Consider the following 27,237-nt stretch of genomic DNA (forward strand, 5'->3'; position numbering starts at 1 on the left):
GTTGCCATCAAGTATTTAAATCATATAATGTAACATTTTAACAGTTTTATAAAAAATGTATACATTTTATTTATTCAACTCTTATTGAACATATTATTAAAAGGTAGTGTAATTGTTTATGAAGTGTTAATTAAAATCTTTAATTGTTTATGCAGTCAGAAGTCACTGCTGGTGAGTTATTTCCCCTGTTTGTAAAGTTTTTTTTATACCAGATGAAGTCTCCAGAGGTGAGATGAAAGCACTAAATCAATATATTTGTGTAGTTACTACATGAGGTGTTTGTACATTTTTGTACATGTTGCATGGTGGATTTAGGACTGCAACAGTTGCTGATGCATTCTGTTTTGGTTCTGAGTTTGTTGTATGTGCCTGAGCTTCAACATTGTTTTTGAGGACCTCATTACATCTTAGAATGCACATTTGCACAGAATGTGAGTTATGCAGAGTGTACAAAATAAAAGATAAAGTGTGAGTTTGACATTCTGTGTTCTGACTATTGTAATGTCAGACTATGTACTGTGCTGATGTCACATTAAACTAAATCTCAGTGTGCTACTATTGCTTTACATAATTCCATCTGCATGCATAAAACATGACCATGTTAAGCTATACTAAGAAATAATTGAGTGTATCTAAAATGCAATAGACTCTATGCTGATAAAGTGTATGTATATGCTTTTATTTATTACATTTTGATAACTGATCAAATACCTGTGGAGCTAGCCTATTTCCAGAGATGTATTTGCTTTTATTTATTACATTTTGATAACTGATCAAATACCTGTGGAGCTAGCCTATTTCCAGAGATGTCCTGGGAACTAGAAATTCAAGGGAGGAACATGTAAGGTGATTTCATCACTTGTGGTTATTCTCAGATCCAAGTAGAGTAACAAACCTAAACAGAAGTCATACAAATTCCATTAAGATGCAAATTTATAAATGTAAAAAGAGAAGTCATATAATTTTAGTAGTGTATTATAATATAATTTGAAGGATAAACATCTACAAATGTTCTATAAAATAAAGAAGTGTCTGAACAGTTCTTTCAGCAGAGAACTTAGGCCATCTGTTGTGTTTAATACATTGTCTCTGAATGGGGCAAACCATGTAGAGTTGTGCAAGAGGGAGAAACTGGAGATCCTTAGAACTTGTAATATACATGGAAAGTGGATGAAGAGAACTGGAGAAAAAAACTGAGAAGAATGTTAAGAGAAAGTCAGAATATCTATATGTTACCTTACAGACAAACAAATGGTATTGTTTGTAGGACTGTGTTTTAGAGCAAGGAGGGAGGAGATCTAGTGACAAAGAAAATGCAAGGCATGACTATTTACAGCATTTACACAGAGGACAGTCAGTTCTATCCTTCAAGTGTTGCACTAGGTATCCAGCAATACTCCTTTCAGTTTATTGCACTAAAGAGAAAATGGTCCTTTTGACATCATATCATTCCTGTAAAAGTTGTTATTCAGCCTGGCAAAAAAGGCTGCATGTGTCAAGTTGTCTTTCAGCTGTACTGAGAATATGGAGTAAGAAAAAAATTAGCAGTGCGGATATGCTAAAGATGGGGTGGTACATGTATTGTGGGGTAGGGTACATGCACGTACTGCTTGGTGAGAGAAGAGATAGAAATCATCAGTGCTGGAGCAAAATGCAGGAAAAGTCACAACTACTATATAAGCAAAGGAAAAATGATCACATGACAAAATCCTCAAAATAGTAATACTAATACTACTACTAATAATAATAGTAATCTTTGCAATATGTATATAAGCCTGCATATCTCAGGGACCCAGCCCCATGCTGGCTTTTAGTATGAGACACTGCTTCCTGGTGAGAGATAGAGAGAGACACAGGAGAGACAGAGTTACAGTATGTATGCAACATTCTTAAAAAAAGGTGCATTTTACAGTGCAACACTAGCAAAGTAAATATTTATGCAGGAACAATTTATATTCTCGGATGGTTTTAGCACAAAGCAAATGGTATCACTTTTGCTGTGCTTGGATAAAAACAAAATGACCAGAGGTTCCTAAGATGTGATAATGTCTTCAAAGAAAGTATTTAAATAATCCTGTGGAAGGTGATAGAACACTTTTTGGGGACCATAAGCTTGGATATCCAGTAAACCTTTAAATCCTTTATCAAAGGTGCCATCTTCATGTTCATGACCTATGGTTACACTGTAGCTGGGAGAGCTTTCTAACAACTTAAAAATGGGCTGCCATGACTTGTCAACAGCTGCAGCTTTCAGCTGAAATGATACCTCCTGCCAAACTCCACTGCAGAGGCTTAGCATATCCTCGACTAATGTATCTGTGTAACCTTGGGTTAGTGATTCAGCTGGCCAACCAATGGCTAGAGTAACAAAAGGAAATATTTTGTTGATGGTTCTCAAGAACTCTTTTCCTTCTATATATCCAGGAGCGGAGAATCGTCCATAGGACACATCCATGTTTATCCACACAGGGTTGTATAGGAGATTATCTCTGTATTTCTGTCTAAGAATATCAAGCGTTAGATTTAGTGCTAAAGGAGACTTGATATCAAGGTATAGTCCCCAAGACTCCTGAGATGCCAACAATATATCCAAAAATCTGTCTAAAGTAAGATCAGTGACAGATGTTGAGTTTACTACTGGTGTGGGTATGTCATATTTGTTTGATTGAAGACCAACTTTAAATGCTATAATGCCTCCATCATTATCTGCAAAAAGAAAAAAAAAGTTTTATATAAACAATTATCTGTAGCTTTAAATGTTTTATTATACAGCCTTCTTTTGTTTTCTTTTGTTCTGCCTTAAAAGCTGATACTGTTCTTTGAGAGCAGAGTGAATAACCGCTATGAAACTACATCATGCAATGGCCGTTGTAAACAACTTGCTTCAAACACTGGATTAGTTTAGGACATCAAAACATTTTCTAAGGTTTACAGCATGCTGAACTCTCTTAATTGCTCACTTACATTTGAACTCTATTTCAAACATAAGCTCGGTTATTCTCTTTGCTTTGTTTTTAGAACTGTAAATAGCATTTAGATTTATCCCATTTTTGTTTGTGCTGTTTAAAAAGCTCACTTTAGCTATATTACTGGAGGGAGAGGACTGCAAGGCCATACTGAACAGTAAATGCTGCATAAAACTCACAAAAATGTATAACTTATATGGTGATGTTAAAGCCCCAGTCCATACACACCAAGTTCAAAGTAGCACAAATTCCTGAATACATACTAGATTTTGTTGAGATATTTTGCTGCTTACTGACTGGGGTCATGTAGTTTCAAAACTGTCAGGGACTGAATTGGTCAGCATACTGCTCTAAGGTGGTTTCCACAGCGACTGTCATCTCACCTGCCATGAAATGTGGATGTACCTTGGAACAGTTTGATATATCAGTAACATGCTTATGACACTGCTGTAATATGTGGTTGTGGCCTCACGACTCATGCCATGGACCACAATGTGTAACACGTGGTCTAATATGAACTGGTTAGCACTCCCTTGCCCCTCTTAGCAGAGCCACAGTATAGTGGGTGTACACTCACTTGCCCCAACAGGTATCATCCATGTATCTTAAATGCCTGTAGCAAGACATAATTTTTGTCAGGCTTGAAACTTTCCAAACTCTGCAGTCCATCTAATCCTCTGCACATGCAGACACCAGTGAACATATGACACTGAGCTGGAGACTATATACTGCAGGGACCGGTAGGATGTCAGCTACCAACAAAGGGATTACATAGTTATACAATATATTTGAATACTGCAGCCCAGAAGATAGTCAGTTAAATGCATCCACCACAGCTCGGACACCAGGAATGATCTTTCTTCCGTTTATTTAACACAAAACAGTACACCATAAAACGAATTCCACAATATAACTAAGTTAACAGCTGTTGATGTTGGTTAAGCGCTTTCATCTGTAATATGACAGACTTCCTCAGAACCATGTTTAAACATAAAATAGTCCTATTTAAAGGAATTTTGGCGCCAATTATTCCCAAAACTTTTAATTCCATTTTAAAGGGCTATGCACTTTATCTGATCTGATTCGTATAGTATAACAGTATAACATTCAATTCTATACATCTGGTGGTTACCAATAGCATTATATAAACATTAATACAAATTCTAAATAAGTTCTGAATGCCATGTTAATACCAAGTATTAAAACAACAATATATAAGATATTTAATATTTAAACAGTGGATAGAGAGAAATCATCAACAAATTGACTACAAGAAAATCATGCCTTAAAAAATAAATAATAATGAAAAAAAGTGTTAAAATATGTGGTGTTGTATTTGATACCCTTTCTTCTCATAAGTTTAAAAAGACGGCTATTGACCGATCAAATTGTGATGTATGTCTTCAAAAATGTGTAAACATAGCCATTATAATAAATATATTCATGAATAAAAATGAAAAGCGACCATAATGGTAAAAACCGTAGTAATAAAAAATTAAAAAATCACAATTGTGGCTCTAACTCTAAATATAATCAGTACAAAAAGAATGGAATGATGTGACCTAATGGGATTACATAAAAACACAATGCATGTTTTAATTATAAAATGTAAAATATGAAGTATGAAATATGAAATGTAATGATGAAATGATGAGTGTAAGTGGGTAAATGTAACAATATGTGTATGAATGTAAATATATGTATGAGTGATATGTTAATAAATAATTAATTGTATATAAATAAATAAATATATGTATATATAAATTGATAAAATTGATGTGTATTAATATGGTAATAATATTAGATTGTGTTTGTATGTACAAGAATGTGAATACAATGGTATGAACATTAACAGTTGTGTGTAAATGGATATAAGGACAAAATAAGTGTGGTAGAACAGGTGTATAGGAGTGTATAATTGTTGTTAAAATACAAGTGAACCTATGCACCAATAAGTGTAATTGTAATGGATTTGCCATTGATAATATAAAATTAATATATAATTGACATGGTATAATAGTCTGTACAACCACTCAGTTCTCTCTATGGAAAGAATAAATATGTGAAACTGGTAGGAGGTAGTCTCATGAGTCCAACTGCAAAAAGGGTTTTATACTTATACAATCATTTAACCCAGGACTCGTTGTGGCATCACAAGATCTGCCATCTACTTTCTAATGCTGACAAACTTACTTTCCAATTCCCTCCACTAATTCCTACTTCAACTTGATCTATAATAGCGAAAAGGAAACTGTGAGTAGGACCTTTATCGGAAATGTGTTTACTCAATGCATTGTTGTTATTTTGCCTTTTTATTTTATATAAATGTTCGTATATCCTAGTTTTAAACTTCCTTTCGGTCTTACCGACATAGTAAGCCGAACAGGATATACATGTGGCAAGATAAACAACCCTCTGTGTGTTACAGTTAGTGAAACACTTGATACGTGTCTTGGTAACATTATTTAGTCTAATAATTTTGTTAGTATTAATATACTTGCATTGGTTGCATGAACCACATTTAGAGGTACCTTTGGTAGGTCTTTTATTTGCACTTCCCTGTTCCAATAAGTGCTTCAAATTGTGTGATGTTTTATACACTATTTTGGGACGGTTGCCTACACATCTACCCTCATTCCCTGATAGCATAAGAATGTCCCAATATCTATTTAGAACTTCCTTAACTATATTAGAATAAGGATTGAACCTAATCACACACACGTGCTTGTCACATAGTTCTTCCGATCTGTTTGTCTTAATAAAGGGAACACCTAATAGGGGTTGAAATTTTTTGCCCCACTCTTTCTTGACATAATCGCTGATGTTGTCTAACATACCTTTCGGATAACCTCGATTGACAAACATCTCGTAAATCCCCGCCAATTCCATTTCCATAACTTTTCTATTTGAAGACATACGAGCAGCGCAAATACACTGCCCTTTAAATACGTTACTGAATATGTGGGGTGGATGGCTGCTTTCTTAATTTAAATAATCGTTAGAGAAAGTTTTCTTTCTATAAATTTTGGACTCAAAATTTTTACCATTATTGCTAATATGTGTGTCCAAATATGAAATTCCCTCTAATTCAATGCAGTGTGTAAATTTTAAAAATTCCGTAGTGTTATTTATATAGTCCATAAATTTATGAATCTCCTCTATTGTACCATTCCACAATATAAACAAATTGTCTAAAAATCTAGTGTATAACACAATCTTGTTGAAGAATTCACTATTAAATATATACTCTGTCTCCCATTCCAGCATGACCATATTGGCATAAATCGGGGCACAAGACGCGCCCATGGCCACACCCTTGATTTGCCTAAAGAGTTCACCCTGAAATTGTAAGTAATTATAATCAAGGACCAACCCCATCATATCAACAGTTAAACTGATCCTATCCCAACTCAATGTAGAAAATTTGCATAAACTGTTATGAAAATATTCAAGACCTATATCTCTAGGTATGCTTGAAAAAAGGTCAATTACATCGATAGTGAGAAAAATTAAGTCCTTCCTCCATAAATCAAGGGTGAGTTTCCCCAATAAATCCCAAGAATCTTTTGTTAAATGGGTAACCTTCTGGTATACATGTTTTGTCCACTGGTCTATAGTTACCCCTATTTTAAAAGTCTTAGATTTAGATCCTGAAATAATCGGTCTAAAGGGAGGTTGTTCTAAACTTTTGTGGATTTTTGGTATACCTATAATGTTTGCCATTTTGGGAAATTCAACTCTAATGAATTGGTAAATTTCATTGGAAATTCGATTATCCAAAAGATATTCTTCAATGGCCAAATCAATTCTTTTGTGGCCTATATTAACTTGGTTGACTGAGATCAAGTTGAAGTAGGAATTAGTGGAGGGAATTGGAAAGTAAGTTTGTCAGCATTAGAAAGTAGATGGCAGATCTTATGTGATGCCACAACGAGTCCTGGGTTAAATGATTTTATAAGTATAAAACCCTTTTTGCAGTTGGACTCATGAGACTACCTCCTACCAGTTTCACATATTTATTCTTTCCATAGAGAGAACTGAGTGGTTGTACAGACTATTATACCATGTCAATTATATATTAATTTTATATTATCAATGGCGAATCCATTACAATTACACTTATTGGTGCATAGGCTCACTTGTATTTTAACAACAACAATTATACACTCCTATACACCTGTTCTACCACACTTATTTTGTCCTTATATCCATTTACACACAACTGTTAATGTTCATACCATTGTATTCACATTCTTGTACATACAAACACAATCTAATATTATTACCATATTAATACACATCAATTTTATCAATTTATATATACATATATTTATTTATTTATATACAATTAATTATTTATTAACATATCACTCATACATATATATACATTCATACACATATTGTCACATTTACCCACTTACAATCATCATTTCATCATTACATTTCATATTTCATACTTCATATTTTACATTTTATAATTAAAACATGCATTGTGTGTTTTATGTAATCCCATTAGGTCACATCATTCCATTCTTTTTGTACTGATTATATTTAGAGTTAGAGCCACAATTGTGATTTTTTAATTTTTTATTATTACGGTTTTTACCATTATGGTCGCTTTTCATTTTTATTCATAAATATATTTATTATAATGGCTATGTTTACACATTTTTGAAGACATACATCACAATTTGATCGGTCAATAGCCGTCTTTTTAAACTTATGAGAAGAAAGGGTATCAAATACAACACCACATATTTTAACACATTTTTTTCATTATTATTTATTTTTTAAGGCATGATTTTCTTGTAGTCAATTTGTTGATGATGTCTCTCTATCCACTGTTTAAATATTAAATATCTTATATATTGTTGTTTTAATACTTGGTATTAACATGGCATTCAGAACTTATTTAGAATTTGTATTAATGTTTATATAACGCTATTGGTAACCACCAGATGTATAGAATTGAATGTTATACTGTTATACTATACGAATCAGATCAGATAAAGTGCATAGCCCTTTAAAATGGAATTAAAAGTTTTGGGAATAATTGGCGCCAAAATTCCTTTAAATAGGACTATTTTATGTTTAAACATGGTTCTGAGGAAGTCTGTCATATTACAGATGAAAGCGCTTAACCAACATCAACAGCTGTTAACTTAGTTATATTGTGGAATACGTTTTATGGTGTACTGCTTTGTGTTAAATAAACGGAAGAAAGATCATTCCTGGTGTCCGAGCTGTGGTGGATGCGTTTAACTGACTTTATCTTCTGGGCTGCAGTTTCTTTAGTCGGATCTCTTGTTGAATATATTTGAATAGATAGCTACTGGGGCCTAGCCATACAATAGCTACAGGGACAGATATGGGAATACATACAGCAGATTTATTTGCTCCACGTTGGTGTGCATAAGCAGTCACCACATGGCTTACAACATCTGTAACAGACCTACAGGTATGTTTAGGCTGTGGCAGTCATCCCTGCTGCCAACATTATGGAACATCTTACTAAATGATGGCAACATGACCCTACCCTACTTCATTTAGGATGCACTTGTAGGCATAGGACTTCTGTACTCACTACCATAATCCACTATATTTATTATATAGGCCATATCCTCACCATCATAATGACAAGGATATGTGCGGGCAGCTGTTTCTGATATCATGAGTTACTTCATTGCCAGTGCAATCTGCAAACAATAGGCATGCAGGCACACATTGACATTGCAAGCTATTAGAAATGTAACATCTAGTGCAAGGGTGAACATTCTTAAGAAAGGACACATAGTGAGCTCATTAAATAATTTCATAGTAATGCACACCTTTTGGGATCTGTGTAACTGATGCTTTGTGCTATAGTTTTTGACACTGACTATGAAGGGCTTTCATAATTCAGGTGTAAATTAGACAAACAGGACTATACAGTATAATGAAAGAAATCATTTAGTGGTACTTACTGAAGCACTGTCTTAGCAGGCACTATTTGTTTTAGAGCTTTGCCCTAAACATTGCACCTACCTAATGCCAAAAAAAAAAAAATTGAGCTCTCTAATTTCATATCATCCACTGTCCTTTTTTGGGTAGGGGGATCTGTAAAACTGTTTATTGAAAAACTTTCTACATTCCAAGTTCCTGTAATGCATAGTTCACAAAGGAAATTACATGAATATTCAGCCTTTGATTTTTTTACAATAAATTATTTTTGCTTTTACCTTTAAATACTGACATCAGGTCACGGTCTTCATATAAGCTACTATACCACTTAATGTACATTGCATTCAGATCCTGAGGTTTAATGTAGTCAATTAAGTTTCCACCAGGATAAAATCTCCGTTTCCTTTTTTGTTTCACTAAAGGGTATAAAAACAGAAAGTTAGTATTTATGTCTTAAATCTTTTTTTTTTTTTTTTTTTTATAAAGATATAATGAATTCCCTCTGAAGGAAAGCAGTTATTTATCTCTAGTTCTATGACAGCCCTGTGACTGATTTAATTTATCCATTTACTCACAGCCCGATAATGTGCTGGATCCTACCTCCCTGAAATTAAAATTGCCAAGCTGTACTGCTTAGATATGTTTTTTTTTTTTGCTCTCTCTTCCCCAACTGGTAGTCACCTACATCAGCTCCTCACCTCATCCAGCAGACCAGCCTTAGCTTCTCATAGGCTCATGTCAGTTCACATCATCTAGGGCCAATGAGGAGCTCAAGGATGCTGATGCAGTATCATATTGGTCCTAGGGATTATCCCCTAAGCCCCCTCCCACCCCGCAGCAGCAGCTTTGTGAGGTAATCAATTTATGCCTTCAGGAGATGCATGCACACTTTGGCTCATGTGTAACATCTTGACCATGTGGTTCACCACATGAAGCACAGAGCCCACTATGCTCTTAAAACTGCAATTGCAGTGAAACTAGGCTGCCTGCCTCCCCTCAGGACGGTCGAGTCAATATCAGCCATACAGTCTTATTCTTCCCCCAATCTGGTCCCGCCAGCATCTGTGGCACTACTTGAGCCAGGGTCATCTGGGGTGCAGTATGGCCTTCATCCCTTTACAGCACAGGGACAGCCTGCTGCTTAGACAATAAGCCACTGATGTCCAACCTGTGGCAGCTGAGTTTAAACATGTGACACTGCTATGATAACGACAATTGTATAGAAACATTTGCTGAAAATTTAGTAAAGTATGGCAAACATTTCACTGACTTACATAAGACAACAAACATAATTGTTCTGTCAACAAAAGTAACAAAAGAATGCTTTCATGTATTTCTTTATATATATATATTTTATTTTGCTTTTGTTTACTGGGTTTGTTTAACTGGGTTTAGTTAAAATACCCTTTTCAGTGGAGGTGAGGGGAGAAAAGCTCCAACATATAACAAACATTTTTAAACATGTTTTCAGTAATATAAATGAACAGACATTCATTTGCTAATTAGACTGCATTCATATGAAATAAAGGCAACTATTCAGTATAAAAGATATTTATGCATTAGTAAGTATTGAACATTAAGTATTTGAAGGGGGTATTTAGTGGTTTTGTCAAATAGATAATAGATAGTGTGATTTGTGGTTAGACAATATGACAAGCTGAAGATCATAGTGGCATGTATTCTGGAGATACACAAGAGCAGATCCATTGATTTGATAGGTGAAGTTTTAGTTTTGTTTTAAATGTGTTTGCATTCTGAATGGATTTCATTGGTAGTGGGATGTGGTTCCATAGTTTAGCTACACTATTTCAGTATAGAGAGTTAACTGCAATACTAGATGATTTGGTTATAGTGAGTAATACTAATTTTCTAGAATGTAAAATTCTATGGGGAGTACTGTTGTATTAAGTTGTTATGGTCTGGGCTATTTTCTGGCTTATAGACACATCTGTGTATTGTAGTTTGCAGGGAAAGAGCTAGGTGATGTGGGCTAAGGAGTGTTGTTTCCTATTGTTAGAGTTTACTGCAAATTTGGTTATTTTATTATAGCATTTCTCAAATTTGGGCATTTGTACCTTGCTCATAGACTTACTTAAAAGCAACTCAATGATTATACCAGTAGAATAATGAGTATACATTTTAACTAAAACTACTTATGTCTAATATTTACACTACTTAAACTATTATATCGAAGGTTATATCCCATTTTTTAAATGTAATTTAACACGTCTTTTTTGTAAGCTGTAAATGCACTTTAAAGTCATTTCTCTATGCAGACAGTGTTAGGTAGCTTTGTAACTTTTAAATGTAAAGGCAGTTACTAAAAGACAGTACCTTAAGTATTACAGTGTAGCAAAGTGGTTTTCTTTACAGGCAAGTAAGCAGAGTTATTTCAAACACATTCCACATCCATTTGTTTAAAATTTTCCATAAGAGTGGTATATTCTTCTGTCCTGTAGTTCTTTGGAGCTGTAGCACTTGTTTAGCCTTCCAAATGTTGTTTTTGGATTAAAATATATGAAAAGAGTTGTCTCAGGCAGGATTTACTTTGAAGAGACACAGAAAGGTGAATTTTGCCTGGTCAGGTGTTTCCAAGGATATTTTTTCTTCTTTGTAATAAATTGTTAAAGTTGCAGGATATCTCATTTGGAAACTAATCTTATTTTCAATGAGGTAATTGCAGTATTTGATGAGTTTCTGTCGATTTTGTTTAATTTGTAAAGGAAGATCTTGAGTAATCATAATTTTATGCGCTCTCCATGTAACATTCTTTTTAATCTTATAAGCTGACAGTATCTGTTGAACATGTGCTGAATTAATCAGTCTGATATAGATTTGTCTAGTAAGATCACTTGTTTGTGTATGCTTTATAGCTCTGTGAGCTCTTTCGATCAGTATCTCATCCAGGAGATTTTTATTATCCAGAAGAGAGCTTAGTATTTCTTTTATTATTGGAATAAGTTGTGAATTATCAAAGCTCTCTGGAATACCTCTTATGATAAAATTATTTCTCCAGCTTCTATCTTCCAAGTCTAACATTTTTTGCTGTAATTATTTAATTATGGTGTCATTGGTTTGTGCTTTTTGTTGCAGTTCATTTATTTTTAGCTCATTGTCCATAATTTTAGCTTCATTTTGTTCAAGCCTAAGCACAATTTGGTCCAGAGTAGAGCCAAATGTAGTTAGCTTATGAGAGAAACCCTGCACTTCTGTTTGTAAAGGTTGTAAAGCAGTTTTCAGATTTTCCTGTGTTAAGGGTTGTTCCTGTTTTAATCTTTGAGACATTTTATCAGCTTCTTGTTGTTGCTTGTTAATTTTTTGCCTTTTAGAAGTGGTTTCTTTCTCAAGAGTAGTAATTGCTGACAGTTTGTTTTTTGTGATTACAGTTTCCATCCTTTCTGGCTGATTCTCCATTAATCTTGTATAGTTAGATTCCTAATAGTAGTGCAGAATTTTAAATGATAAGTCTTGTTATGAAAGTTGTTTTTCTTGTTACTTTCCTCTTATTAGGCCTGTTAGTCTTAAAGAATCCACACCATGCGGTTCAGGGCTCTGTTTCCAACAAGTAATTATTTTTCCTTCAGAATGAGAGAATCTTTGAAAAATAAAGATGAAACAAGTAAGTACTCGTATTTCTGCTTTAATCCATTGATGTTTGGTATACTTTTCCTAAGTGATGCTCTGGTTTGAAGTCAGATTACAGTATAGGAATGCAGGAGCTGCACTGTTAGTGTGCTTACAGGCTGTCCACCATTTTGGAATCCACAGTAAGTTTTAAACTTGAAGACAGCATTTATGTATCTCTCTTTTTAAGGGGTAAAAAATATTTAAATTTATCTGAGGAGCTAAACTCCAGTGACCACATAAAACAGAATAATGCTTATTGAAATCAAACAAAATTGAAGACATTAAAGGAAGAAGCTGTCTCTGTCATGACATGGTGCATCAAATTTGGGCATTTGTGAAACTTGAAGGTTAGTGAAGATTAGTGAAGATTACTGCTTTTTAATAGCCTCATTAATGGACATCAGTTCATTCCCTGCTACTGGTATGCCACCATCCTGGAAAACTGCATCTTGGTATTTTAATACAGGAATACATGTTGCAAAGAAAATTCATTGATATTTTCGTAACAAATGTAATCTCTGAAAAACATACATAACTAAAAAATGTATTGATTTAATCAAGAAAGTAGCCGAGTGTGTAGTGTACTTAATGAATGACCAGATAGTTCAAAAGGAGCCTGCCATTTGTGGTACTGATTACCAGATTGTAAGGTTACAGCCAGATCCTGAGAAAGATAACTGACATGAAGAAAGATGCTTGTAAGTGTAATCCTGTTCTAGGTATTGCTTTGGGAACTGTGGTTCCTGAGAGACTAGAAAACTATAGCAGAGGCTAGGAACAAAGGGGAATCTGAAAAGCAGCTAGATAGGAAATTATATGAGAAATACACTAGGTGAAGTGACAGCTTTGAAAATACTGTCAGCAGCAACATAAACAGCAGAATGCAAAACAAAGAGAAATCTGACCACTGCAGCAAGCAGAGGATGGTACTGCACCCTCTGCATGGGGCTTTAGTAAACAGGACAGTGAGTGGCTACATTGTGAATGTAGGTTAGCGTAATGCTGCCAGCTACTTCAGCATCAATGACTGGCTGCTCACCATATACATAAATACACGCCTAAGTATAGATGCACAGACGTATGCAGACATTCAGCTACAACACACACATACACACATGCAATGCATGCATGCACAGCGGTAACACAGGTGATACGGGACAGTTAGACTATGTAGATAGGTTAATCGGTTCATAGGTTGGTACTAGGGTATCAGCCCTAGGGCCTATGCAAGCCTAGCCATAACAATTCCCTGGATATTTCTTCCCACAATATTTACTTCTCTGGACCCCTGTCTAGCAGGGCGACTGACATGATCCCTGGGGTGAATTTCCTATCTCCCATCCAATCTAGATGGCAAAAAAGGACTCTGGGACAGTATCTACAGGTATGGGGGAACTTTGGGAAGTAGCTGATTATTAGACTATACGATTTGGTGAAGATCAGCTTTGCCAGTGATAGCTAAGAAATATGTGAATTTTGACAACAGTACATAAGAAAAATGCCTAAAAATGCTCAATCAAGAAAATACTGAATCATGGTATACATATTGCTTGGTGCTACCAAAGTACTTGTAAAAATAGCATAAATAGAAATTGCATTTTGGGTTAGAGGGTTCAAATTTAAGAGTGCAGCTTCAGGAAATTATATGTAACCTGTTAATATAATACTTTACTTTCATATTCTAGTTGAAGTTCAAGCAGAACATTCACTAAAGTCATATATAGAAATGTAGAACAAATCCCCAGTGTTTCTGAACATTAGGAATGTTTAATTCATACTGCAAAAGAAAAGAAGGCAGAAGAACTTACATGCAATTTCTTTGAACTGGGACAAAACAGGATCGTAAATGTCATAGTAAACCTGCTCAGGTCTGGTGTTGTCTCGTACAAACAGCAGATCTTCTATTGTGACAGGGTCTGTACTGCCTTGCCAGAGAGTCAAACTGTATCTAAAGATAGTTAAAAAAAAATCACATGACAGAGAGATCATGTATTTATGTTGATGAAATGTTCAGACAACAAACATTTTATTTTACCATCAAACAAACACAAAGTGTCAGGCTTTTAGAATTATACTTGAAATATCTATTCATTTTCACATATTTCTGTCAATGTAGATATTTTTATTGCAGTAAGGCAGTATTCACTGCACTCATTTACCTGAATTACAGATGCATATAAATCCATTTAATCTGAGAGCTGGTTCCCCAAATAAATTCCTCAGTCCTTGGTCCCAAACTGCGGGCATTCCTCCCTTCTTTTCGTAAAGATCATTGCTCTTACGCCATTTTCTGATCAGAACTAATAGCACATTAGAAGTATCTAGGAAAATACAGCTTCTATCTTTCTGGTCATATAACTTAATCTTTTCCTACCCTGCTTCTGTCTGCATAGCTTGCTCTGTCTTTACTTCTCATTTTGATTCTTTCAATATGCATACCTCTCAACTCAGCTGTCCAGATTTTCGCCTTATGTTTTTGGCCTGTTCCTCATAATTTGTTGGCTTTGTAACAAATCATTGAAGAATGAAGTCAGAAAATAATGACAAACATCTGAGTTTCAGAGTTCATAGTTTCATAAAATCCAGGCTAATCCAAAACCTGATTTCTATCAACTTTCTACGTTTATTAAAGCAATATTTAAAAATTATCCGTGTTTGCCACCCCCCCCCCATTATTCATGGCTTTGTCAAGATTTCTGAGGTATGTTAGCATGCCAACGTTGATATCCACTCTTTGTATAATGCATGTATGTATTGTGTTTTGTCATTCACTTGAAATATAATGTCATGTATCTATTGTCTTTATAGATTCAGTCCAACTATAATATTTACTATGTACATAGGATTTGTATATACTGCATTTTGTCATTCAGTCTGTAAATAATGTCATCTGCCTATTGTGTTTACCCTTGAGCTGAGACTGAAATAGATCCAATGGGATCAGCACTCTACTCTGGGTAGCAAATTAAAAATAAATAAATGTTCTGAGGTGCATGTTAGCAGTTTTTTCACACCCTTTTGATTCCGTGATGGTCTGAAATAGTCATGACTAAGGAATGAATTTCGGCCTTACTTTTCAATTTTGCTGTTTCCTGCATTCTTTCCACACACACTAATTGGAACAGACTGCATTATGATAACAGTTGTAGAAATAATTGAATTAAGCTATGTTTTTTCTAGATGTTCTGAAGGTGCATTTTAGAGTTCTTTTCCCCATCTATATGATTCAATGAAGTCCTGAAGAAAAATTATGGCTATTGAAAGATATTCAATCTTAACTCAACTTTGCTTCTTCCTGCATATTTTCATCACACCCTGATTGAGGCAGACTATGCCATAATAACAGATGAACAAATAACTAAATTAAACTGGGTGCCACCAGATTCCCCAGAAGGGATATTTTTTCTAGCTGTTCCGAGGTGCATTTTAGAGTTTTTTTCCCAAACTTTTGATTCAGTGATGTCCTAAACAAAAATAATGACCAAGGGAAGAAAATCAACTTCTCTGTATCCTTCTGGTTATAGACTGAGATGAAGGCAGAAATGGCCACAATCATATATTTTAAGTAGCTATATATATATAGGTTCATAGGTGTGTACTAGGCTAATGGCCCTGGAGCCTTTACAAGCCTAGCCCATAGGATTACCCTGGCATCATGCCACCTGACCTTAGTTCCCAGCACCTCTGTTGAGTAGAGCCACTGGAGTGATCCCCGGGGTGAATTTTCTATTTCCTATCCACTCATCAAGATTTCTTTTGAAGAGGGCCAGTGAGGCCCTCCGCTTTACATGTATGGGAAGTCTATTCCATACATGGTCAGTCTCTGGGTTATGAACCTGTCCCTCCATCTTGTTCTGTTGATTGTGGTAATGAGGTTGAGGTCTCTGGAGTGTGTAGTGCGGAGGGACTGAGATTTCTTTAGAAGTAGCATTTCTAATAGACCTGGGTCAGACATGGCTTTGCAATTCAAGCAGAGATCGCCTCTAAGTAGGCGATATGAGACAGAGAATAGTTGGAGTTTTTTGAGTCTGTCCACATAGGACAAGTTCCTAGGATCCTCTTTGTCAGGTACTTTTGTGGCCTCTCCAGTTGTTGCAGGTGTCTAGTGAAGTACATGCCAAATGGGGCATTGTACTCAATGATTGGCCTAATGAGGGAAAAGTAGAGGGAAACAATGACCTCTTTCTTCCTGGATGCAAAACCCTTAGTAATGAGATGTGCCACATAGAGGGACTTTCTGACCGCAGTGACAATGTCGTGCTCAAAAGAGAGGTTGCTGTCAACCTGTGTTCCCAGATCTCCTATGACGCCTTCTGTGTTCAGTGGACTACCATCGATGTGGTAATTTATGGGAACCGGGTTTTTCCCAAAAAGGATGAGGACACATTTTTTTGGTATTGAACTTAAAGCCATGGTTCTGACACCAGTCGTTGGTCTCAGTGAGGCCTTTCTGTAGGATGTCAACATCACTTGGGGAGTTAATTATGGCTCCCAACTTGCAATCATCTGTGAACTTTGTCAGCTAGAGTCCATTTGTGTTGGCCTGTACTTCAGAGAAGTAGATGCCAAACAAGAGAAGACCCAGAACTGAACCCTGTGGGACTCTACTTATGACTGGTCAGCAGTCTGACTTGGAGTTAGCTACCTTCACACTGTGGGTTCTATCTGTGAGCCAGTTTGCAACCCACCTAGTGATATAGGGGTTGATGCCTAGCCTAGTGAGTTTTTCTATGATTCCTGAGTGAGGAATGGTATCAAAGGCCTTGGCCAGATCAAGGTAGGCTGTATGAACCAGCTTGCCTTCATCCACAGCTCTGGTAACTGAATCAAAGAAGTTGACTAGGTTGAGCAGGCATGATCTACCCTTCACATAACCACACTGTGTGGGATCCATAGTTTGGAGATTCCCTATAGCCTTGTTTATTAGGTCCATGATGATGCATTCTATAGCTTTGCATAGCAGACTTGTCAGGCTAATGGGGTGATAGTTTGCAGGGTCTGTAGTCACTCCTCCTTTGTGGAGAGGGATGACTGTAGCAGTGTGCCATTCGGTAGGGACAAAGCCTGAGGTGAGGCTGTGATTGAACAGAACACACAGGTGAGGTGCCAGTTCACTCTGTAGTTCATGTAGCATACAGCCAGGGATATTGTCAGGTCCCATAGAAGCTGTATTTTTGGCCTTGGACAGTGCTATTTTAACCTGTGCAGCAGTAATACTGGGTGCCTGGTATTGTGATTGGTCCTTTAAGGGGGAGAGATGGGTAAAGTTGGCACTGAATCTGTTGGCCAGTATATTGGCAATATCTGTTGGCTCGGTATAGGAGGTGCCATTGTGCAACAGCTCTGAGCAAATCTGGGTATTGTTGTGGAGATTCCTTACATAACTATAGAAGGCCTTGTGGTTGTCTTCACTATCTGCTGCAATTCTGTTTTCATAGCTAGCTTTACAGGATTTGATGAGGGATCTCAACTTTTTGTTGGGGCTGATAAGGGAGTTTTTCCAGTCTTGGAACTTCACCTTATTCCGCATCAGTTTCCTCCTTCTGTTGTAGAATTTGTTTATGGTAGGGGACCACCAGATTGGCTTCCTTTTTTTTGGAGGAGAGTGTCTTGGTTATATTGTGTATGGCGAGATCCATGCATTTGTGTACGTGTTCGTACAGGGCATTAGTGTATGATTCAGTGGTCATGCAGCTGTTCTCCAATTGCATGGGTGCAGTGAAGTTAGCCATCTCTGTTTTTAGGAGCCCAAAGTTAGCTACCTCTGTTTTTAGGAGCCCAAAGTTAGCTTTGGAGAAGTTTTTTATGGTGGTTACCTTTGCAGGGGTGGGGGTGGGGGTGGGAGGTAGGTGGATTTCCAAGGTGATTAGTTTGTGGTCGGATCTAACCAGGGAGGCGTTGATTATTGGTATAGAGCAACGGTCGCCCATGTTAGTAATGACCAGGTCAAGGATGTTGCTACCTCTAGAGGGGGTAATAACCAGCTGGTCCAGGGGATTGGAATTAAAGATTTCCAGGAAACATTGGGCAAGTGTATTGGTACATGAGTAGTTTTCCCAGTTAATGGAGGGGTAGTTGAAGTTGCTCAGTATGAGTGTGTTAGGTTGGACCCTAATATTTTCGAGGGTGCTTAGGAACGTGGATTTGAGAGTCTTGGGACATGGTTGAGGACCTATAGCAGGCTACTACCTGAATCGCTGTCTTAACCAATGTTAGCTGCTCCTGAAGTATCTCTGATGTGTTATGTTGGGCTACCAGTCTGGAGGTGTGTGCATCCTTTATGAATATGGAAACACCACCGCCTTTGGAGCTTCGGTCCAAGTTCTGGGGCTGAAAGGTGTGGAATGAGTTATAGCCTGGTAGTGCAGGGGTGCTTTCTGCTGCCTTGAACCAAGTCTCAGTTAATGCACAAATGATGTTCTCCAGTTTAAGGAGTGCTTCGAGTGAGGGCATTTTGAGATTTAGACGTCTAGCACTGAGCAGCATGACCCTCAGATTGCATTTGTTTGTAGCTGTTACTATGGCAATTTGGTCTTTGGAACACTGTCTAAAAAAGGCACTATATGGGTGGCAAGAGTCTTGGCCAGTATCTGGAAGCCCAGGGGTGACAGATGCAGGCCATCTCTGGCAAAGCATCGAGGTCTGTCAATGATGTCATCCCAGGCAGACAGATACTGGATCCCCATAGAATGACACCAGAAACTTAGCCAATTGTTGAAATCAATCATTTTCTTCTTGTACTGTGGTATCATTCTGGGTGATGGTAGGAGGCTGCTCAGGGCTAGGGTTATACCCGCCTGGGCTACATAATCCTAGAGCTCCTCCATGTCTCTTTTCATGTAGTCCAGGGAGGTACATCTCAGGTCAATCACATCCATATGTACAATGACAGAATCATATTTGTACCTGTTGTTGAGAGACCTGAGTGTGTGCATTATGTGGCGGATCCTGGCACCTGACAGGCAGCTGACTTCTACTTTCTCCTTATTCAACCTAGTGTGCGTCACTATCGAGTCACCTATGACTAGTGTGTGGGGCATGTTGTTTTGCCTTAGGGGCTTTGGTTGAGTGGCACACTGTTTAGGAGAGTTATGTGTCTCGTGATTAGTGCTGTGTTGTGGTCGAGTGCATTTCTGTCTTGGAGGTCTCTGCTGTTTGGGTAGATTTTTATTGAGAGCCTCCACGAAGGTGGGTGTGTGGTTTGTGTTTTTATGTGAAGGCAGTGCTGGTGCATGTTCTGGAGGGCTATGTGTTCCATGTGATGTGGTGCAAGTGTTGTCTACCTTTAATAGCCAGTGTTTTAAATCAGATCTACCTGTTTGCTGAGCTGTTCTAAGCTGCCGAGAGACTGACACACACACACACACACACACACACACACACACACACGTGTGTGTGTGTATCTATATATATCTAGCTCTATCTATATATATATATATATATATATATATATATATATAAATATATATATATGGTTTCCTATGAAACCGTCGAATTGCCATTATGTCGAGTCTGAGAACATCGAGACTACTACATCGACAAGTAAAATCAGCGAAAATAAAAATCGTCGATTTTCAGAATGTCGAGATTAACGTAAGAACATAATATTGGTGTATTCTTGTTAATCCTGTACCATTCATAAATATACATTCTACTTAGTGTAACCTAAATAGAATAAACAACGCACTTCATATCCGGTATCTGCAGGCATTTAACAGGTGTGCAAATCAGTTACTGAACGTCAAAGTGCAATGGCGGAACAATTAATGTATTCTCCTGGTGTAATAGGTATGTTGTACACAGTTAGCAAATCTCAGCGAAACAAGGATATACTTACTATAGATGGATTTGTATATAATCTAGAGTGAGCTGTAAATGTTAAAAGATATTGGTGTTGCAAGCAGAAACATGTTAAGTGTAAAGGACGTTGTGTAACACTCTCTTTGTCTGATGGTGAAAAGTTATGTAAAAGTAATCTCCATAGCCATACTGGAGATCCAGCAGAGGTACAGCGTTATGAGATGTGCACTTATTTGAAAGAAAAGGCTCTAATGTCCCGTGATACACCATGTTTAATAGTAGATGATGTTATGGCTACTACTAGTTTAAATAGCATTACAAGTCTACCCAGTCGTAAAGCATTATTACAACAAGTGAGAAGAGTCCGACGAATACACAGTGCAGGGTCAAGTAGCAATTCTGTTACACTTTCTAACATTGACATATCCAGATTTGAGTTAAAGGAAGGTTGTTTCATCAGCAAAAGATTTGTAGATGAAGCTACAGAGTTGACAGTTCTCGTATTTACTACAGTGAAAAACCTGTCTGACTTGAGCAAATGCAAAATATGGTTAGTGGATGGAATATTTTTCTATAAGGGAGTAATTTGTAGACAGCTGTAAAGTTTGCACGGACTTGTGTCATTCAGTTCTAATAGTAGAACTCTTCCATTGTTGTATGCACTAATGCCTAGGAAGTCTTTAAAAAGCTATAACATTATGTGGCATTGTATATTGGCTATGTTGTCTGAGCTTAAGATTGTACCTGCTGTGAAGTTCGTTCAATGCGACTTTGAAAGTTTAAGTGTCATGTTTAATCACCTAAGTGTCATGTTTAATCATAGCCTCACCTCAGGTTTCGTGCCCACTGAGTGGCGCAGAGCTATAGTTATCCCAATCCACAAGGGGGGATCCACCTTGGATCCCGGAAACTACCGTCCCATCAGTCTGACAAGCCTTATCTGCAAGGCCATGGAGCGTATTATCATGGAACTTGTAAACAAAGACATTGGCAACCTTCAAACACTGGACCCCACCCAGTTTGGGTTTGTGAAGGGCCGATCTTGTCTCCTGAACCTGATTGACTTCTTTAAATCAGTCTCCAGAGCCATGGACAAGGGTAAGGTGGTCCACACAGCCTATCTAGACCTTGCCAAGGCCTTTGACACCATCCCCCACTCTGGAATCATAGATAAACTTACTAAGTTGGGCATTAATCCCTATGTCACCCAATGGGTTGCTAAATGGCTTACTGATAGAACCCACACTGTAAAAGTAGCCGACTCCAAATCCAGCTCCAGACAAGTGACAAGTGGAGTACCTCAGGGTTCAGTCCTGGGGCCGCTCTTGTTTGGCATCTACTTCTCTGAAGTACAGGTCAACACTAAGGGACTGTGGCTAACAAAGTTTGCAGATGACTGCAAACTGGGAGCCATTATTGAATCCCCAAATGATGTGGATACTCTACAAAAGGGCCTTACAGAAACAGATGCTTGGTGCCAGAGCCATGGGCTCAAGCTCAATGCCAAGAAATGTATTGTTATCCGCTTTGGGAAAAAACATGTATCCATGAAATACCATATAGGTGGCAGTACACTAAACACAGAAAGTGTGATAAGAGACTTAGGGACACAGGTGGACAGTGGTCTCACCTTCGATAACCACATCGCCACAACAGTCAGGAAATCCTTCTATGTGGCACACTTCATCACGAAGGGCTTTTCATCCAGAAAAAAGGAGGTCATTGTCCCACTGTACTCATCCCTCATTAGACCCATTATAGAATACAATGCCTCATTTGGTATGTACCTCTCAAGACATCTGCAACAACTGGAAAGGCCTCAGAAATACCTCACTAAAAGAATCACAGGCCTAAAGCAGATGCCCTATGCTGACCGCCTTAAAAAACTCCAGCTATACTCTGTCGCATATCGTCTACTCAGAGGCGATCTCTGCTTAACATACAAGGCCGTGTCAAACCCAGAGCTGTTGGACATGCTACACGCTCCAGGGATCTGAACCTTGCCATCACAATAAACAAAACATGTTGGAGGGATAGGTTCCTGACCCAGAGACTCCCCAGACTCTGGAATAGATTGCCCATACATGTCAAGCAGAGTGCCTCTTTGGACCTCTTCAAGAGGAACCTTGACGATTGGATGGGAGAAAGGAAATTCACCCCAGGGATCATGTCAGTCGCCCTGCTAGACAGGGGTCCAGGAAAGTAAATAATGTGGGAAGAAATATTCAGGGAATTGTTATGGCTAGGCTTGTATAGGCCCTAGGGCTGATAGCCTAGTACTAACCTATGAACTTATGAACCTATGAAATAGCCGCTATTAAAAGTATACGAATGAATCTGAATGGTATAATTCCTAAGGGATGTCTGTTTCATTTCAGCCAAAACATATGGCATAAATTACAAAATTTAGGATTGGCTGGATTGTATAATAGTTGTCAGCACTTTCAGATATGTGTTAAATCTCTAATTGCACTGCCATTTTTAAATGAAGAAGATGTACTATCCAGCTTTCATGTTTTGAGAGACTCATTCCCTGAAGAGGGACAACCTTTACTGAAATACTTCACAGAGTGGTATTTGTTAGGTAAGCCAAGGAAGTTCGCAGCTAGGAGTTCAGCATATATACGATTTCCTCCCCTGTTTCCCAAGGAATTCTGGAATGTTTCACAACTGAATTTGGAATTTCTTCCTCGTACGCAAAATAGTATTGAAGGATGGCATCATCGTTTGAAATGCCTATTGGGCACTCGTGCTACCGATTTATGTGTTCTATTGTGCACTTTGGCCCGGGAACAAAACAGAGTTGAGGAAGTACGTCTTCGTATGGAAGGAGGGTTTCCTCCATCACCAAAGAGAAGGAAGGTACTTCTACGGGAACAGCGTTTGCAAATGGTACTACAAAGTAAGGAGTCATACGATACTTTGGGATATTTGCATGCTATTGCTGGATTGCTGAAGTTGTAAGTAGAGGTCTACTGAAACGTTTGTAAATATGTATATAATGCTCATGGTGAACGTTTGACTTAAAAGTTTGTCAGAAACGCCGTGTTCAGGTGTACTTTTCGTTTGTTTATAATATATAACTGTCAACTTCAAGTGGATAACTTTGATGTGGCAATGCACGTTTTTCTTTGCAGTGTGATAAAACACTATTTGGATGTTTAATGAAAAAGTCTGCATTATGAAGAGACTGCTTCTGTTACTGTACTAGTTCAAAATACGGATATTAAGGGTATATCTACGATTAACGGACATCATTTTTGATTTACTATACGTACCTATACAAACTTAATGGGCGTGTTTGTTTTTCATTTCGATGTTTTGAAAGCCGACGGTTTTGATTTTCGATGTTTTCAAATTTCGATGTAGTAGTCTCAATGTTCTCAGACTCGACGTAATGGCAATTCGACGGTTTCATAGGAAACCATATATATATATATATATATATATATATATATATATATATATATATATATATATATATATATATATATATATATATATATAGGTCTATTTCAGTAGACTGAAAGTTCACTTGCCTGACACCAACTTCCCACCTCAGGTAAGTAACCGCTTGGCCATCCTGAAAAAATAGTAAAACTAAAGGAAAGTAAACCCACCCATATGGGGGGGGGGTGGCTTTGCCTCCCACACCTCCCTTTGTGGGTGGGTGGTTGGCATAATGGTTAAGGTGTTTACCTTACAGACACAAGGTACAGGGTTTGATTCTCACATGGGGTAATTGGCTAGGCTTAAAATGGCCCACAATGGCAGTTAGCTTAGTATTAATCTATGAACACGGACTCAGAATTTGTTTTTCACCACTGTTTTTTACACAAGAAGAACGTCTTGGAAACTTTTGAGTAGAATTAAGAAGCATTGTGCGGCTATATGAAACAAGGTTTTGAAGAATGTGTTGAGGAAACCTAGTTTGCACTGCACGGGGTTTCTTCAGTTTAGGTTTCTAGTGTTAGAGTAGGTGGATGTATTTTATGGGGACATTGACACCTTTATTGAAGTACGTGGACTGAAATGGCAGTTACTTTTAAGTGCAGATTCTTTCCCAGGACTTAATGAAACACTTAACATTAAAGGTTCCAGCCTTTGATCTCTGCTTTTCTGAGTCTCTGTGTGTTATTTTGAATTTGTCTTAACCACTTCTTGATTGCCTTTGATGTTTTATTACCATAGATAAACTTAACTCATAGGTAGCAAGGTGCTATTTACTTTTCAAACAAAGTTTTTACTATTTCTATTGGTTGCTTTCTTGTTCCAAAACAATACTTATTGAGCCTTACGCTGCTGCTTTCCTCATTATTCTTCATTTGACGTTCTTGGTAAGAATAAAGAATGAAAGTGGGCAACACAGGTTCTGCTATATTTATCTTGTCTGGTAGAACAAGTTCTTAGTGTGTGTACATATATATATATATATATATATATATATATATATATATATATATATATATATACACACACACACACACACACACACATACATACAGGATGCTTTCTCACCACTACACGCAAAGAGCAGATACTTTAATCTGTCGCTGTCAGACATATATAACAGCATACACCCCTTAAGCCCCCACTTTGTTGCCAAGTAAATAATATTGCTCCACAAAAAGAATAAATCCACGAACTTGCAAGCTAGTAATGCAAACTTTTTATTCCATAAAGTGCTTTTCGTCTGGCTGGATAGCTAGACTTCTTCAGATGCAATTAAATATTCAAAACACAGTATATAACATGAACATCAGTCAGCTGATCCACCCTACTAATTAGAACAGCTTATCAACACCAACCAATGCATAGACATATCCTCATAGCCTAAGGCAAAATGCCTTAAACACACATACCATGAATTATGTCTACTTCTAGATAAATTAATTAAAACCTACTAAAATATTTATTAATTTAAATCATAATCAGTGGTGGCTGGAGACTTCAAATCAAAGGGGGGCTGCAGGAGACAGCTGAATGGGTGGGGTCAATGGGGAGGGGTGTGGTCAGCTAGAAAGGGGAGGAGCTATGCTCAAAACCACAAAAACTGTAACTTTAATTAAATACTTTGCCCTGGGTGCCAAACCATCATTATGAGAGTCCAATCAAGACAAAATGAAGTGTAGAAGAAAAAAAATATTTCAATGCATTGGCTTCATGACAGCTTACTTAACATCTAGATGGAAACAAAAAGGTTGTGAGGCATGAAAAAATAAATTACTTTTTAAATACATAACTGGAATGCCAGTCAAAATCGAGTATAAGAAAAACAAGCAGCACTCAACTCAAACCACTTCTCCTTGCACTGCATTTCTAATTATAATTTATATTCAGCTTTATTAAAGTACCAAGTAACATGCTGAAAGTAGCAATCTCTATGATACCCCCACTTGTAAAAATGTTTCTTATCCAAAAAAGACCTGCTGCCTGACAACAACTATCTACTTGTTTCATGGGGAAAACATGATCAAAGTATAAAATGAAAAGCAAACAAGAAACAAGCTCAAATACATTGCTTAAAGGATTATTGTACAGGTAATGGACCACACATGACAGATTGACATTCTGATTGGTTTACAGGTAGAGCCTGCAAAGATGACTGCAAGTCTCCCACAAATGTAATGAACTTCTTAAAATAATGTAATCCTGTCCTGTATTACAAATACTGTCATATGCATTTCAATACCCAAGGCTTATACATTATCTAGTTATGTAAGTATTCTCTGCTTGGCAACAACAGACAGGCTTTCAATGTTGGCAATTCTTTAACAGTATGCTTATTAAAGCTTACTTGCATCTTACAATCTCAGACAAGCTTACCTGATGGTCATTAAAGCATTGCTACTTAAACACAGAGCAACAGGCACTTTCTGAGTAATAATAAGCATAAATCAACAGTATAAAAATATGACAGAAACCAGAACATTCTGCAAAATCAAGGACAGAATAAAAGTAGCTCTTGCATCTACCTTGGATGGGGGGATACTCTGCACATTTACACTGCATAACTGCTCCTTGCCTTGCTTGGACACATCCAGAGTCACTACATGGGGGAGTGGGGTGCAACAAGTATGTCACAATTTGAAATGTCTCTGGCTGACTGTGATGGCCCTGACACATTTGTCATACCTCTCAACCTCAGAACAAGAAATATGGACAGAGCCATACATAGAAGTGGGACAATAATCCAAAAATAAGGACAATTTTTAAATATTGCTCTTATAAACTTAGAAAGATAATAGAATAATAGGTCTTGCATTAGTATGAATTTTCTGAAAGGTATGAAATCTGAAACTCAAATGTCTGTCATTATTTTCCAATTCAGCCTTTAATGATTTGCCACAAATTTGCCAAAAAAAACACAATTTTATGAAAAATGAACCAAAAATGTGATGCAAAAATATAAAATAGCTACACAATACAGCTGGGAACCTGTCAAAGCAGGGACATTTTTTAATATTAGTACTGCTAACTTGAGCAGCTGGCAAAATAAAAGAATCTACATGCATTTCTGAAATAAAAGTAATCTATAACTCTGATTATTACAGTTGTTTCTTAATTGTAAGCCCTCCACACTTTCTTCCAAAATTGCCATTTTGTGGCAGAATTATTAGGGGAAGAGCAACATTATGAGCAAAAATCTGGAACAGTTGGGTGGTTTGGATATGCCTAATTCTATAAAGCAATTTATTTGCAAGTACCTCTCAACCTGTTAATGCAGGAAATCTGGACAAGGCCAAATATACTGGGGGAACATATAAACAGTACTATAAATTGTTGTATAAACTGAGACAATTGATGTCTTGCTTTAGTATGCATTTTTCTGAAGGTTATGAAGTCTGAAACTCAGTGTCTGTCATTATTTAGTGACTTAATTCCTAAATTATTTGCCAGAAAA

General features: G+C 37.1%; 1 protein-coding gene across 1 annotated transcript in view; it reads right to left on the bottom strand.

Annotated features, from left to right (window-relative positions):
• Window positions 1-736: 736 nt before the first annotated feature.
• The window catches only part of FAM151A (family with sequence similarity 151 member A), a 263,196-nt gene continuing 236,695 nt past the window's right edge, over window positions 737-27,237 (bottom strand). The window contains exons 6-8 of the mRNA XM_044085494.1: window positions 14,342-14,481; window positions 9,185-9,322; window positions 737-2,706 (exon numbers count right to left, since the gene is read on the bottom strand). Coding sequence (XP_043941429.1) covers window positions 2,033-2,706; window positions 9,185-9,322; window positions 14,342-14,481 — 952 coding nt within the window. The 3' untranslated portion in view covers window positions 737-2,032. The remainder of the gene's footprint in view (window positions 2,707-9,184; window positions 9,323-14,341; window positions 14,482-27,237) is intronic.

Source organism: Protopterus annectens, chromosome 10.part0 (assembly GCF_019279795.1).
Source record: "Protopterus annectens isolate FY-2018-M chromosome 10.part0, PAN1.0, whole genome shotgun sequence".
Lineage (NCBI taxonomy): Eukaryota > Metazoa > Chordata > Ceratodontiformes > Protopteridae > Protopterus > Protopterus annectens.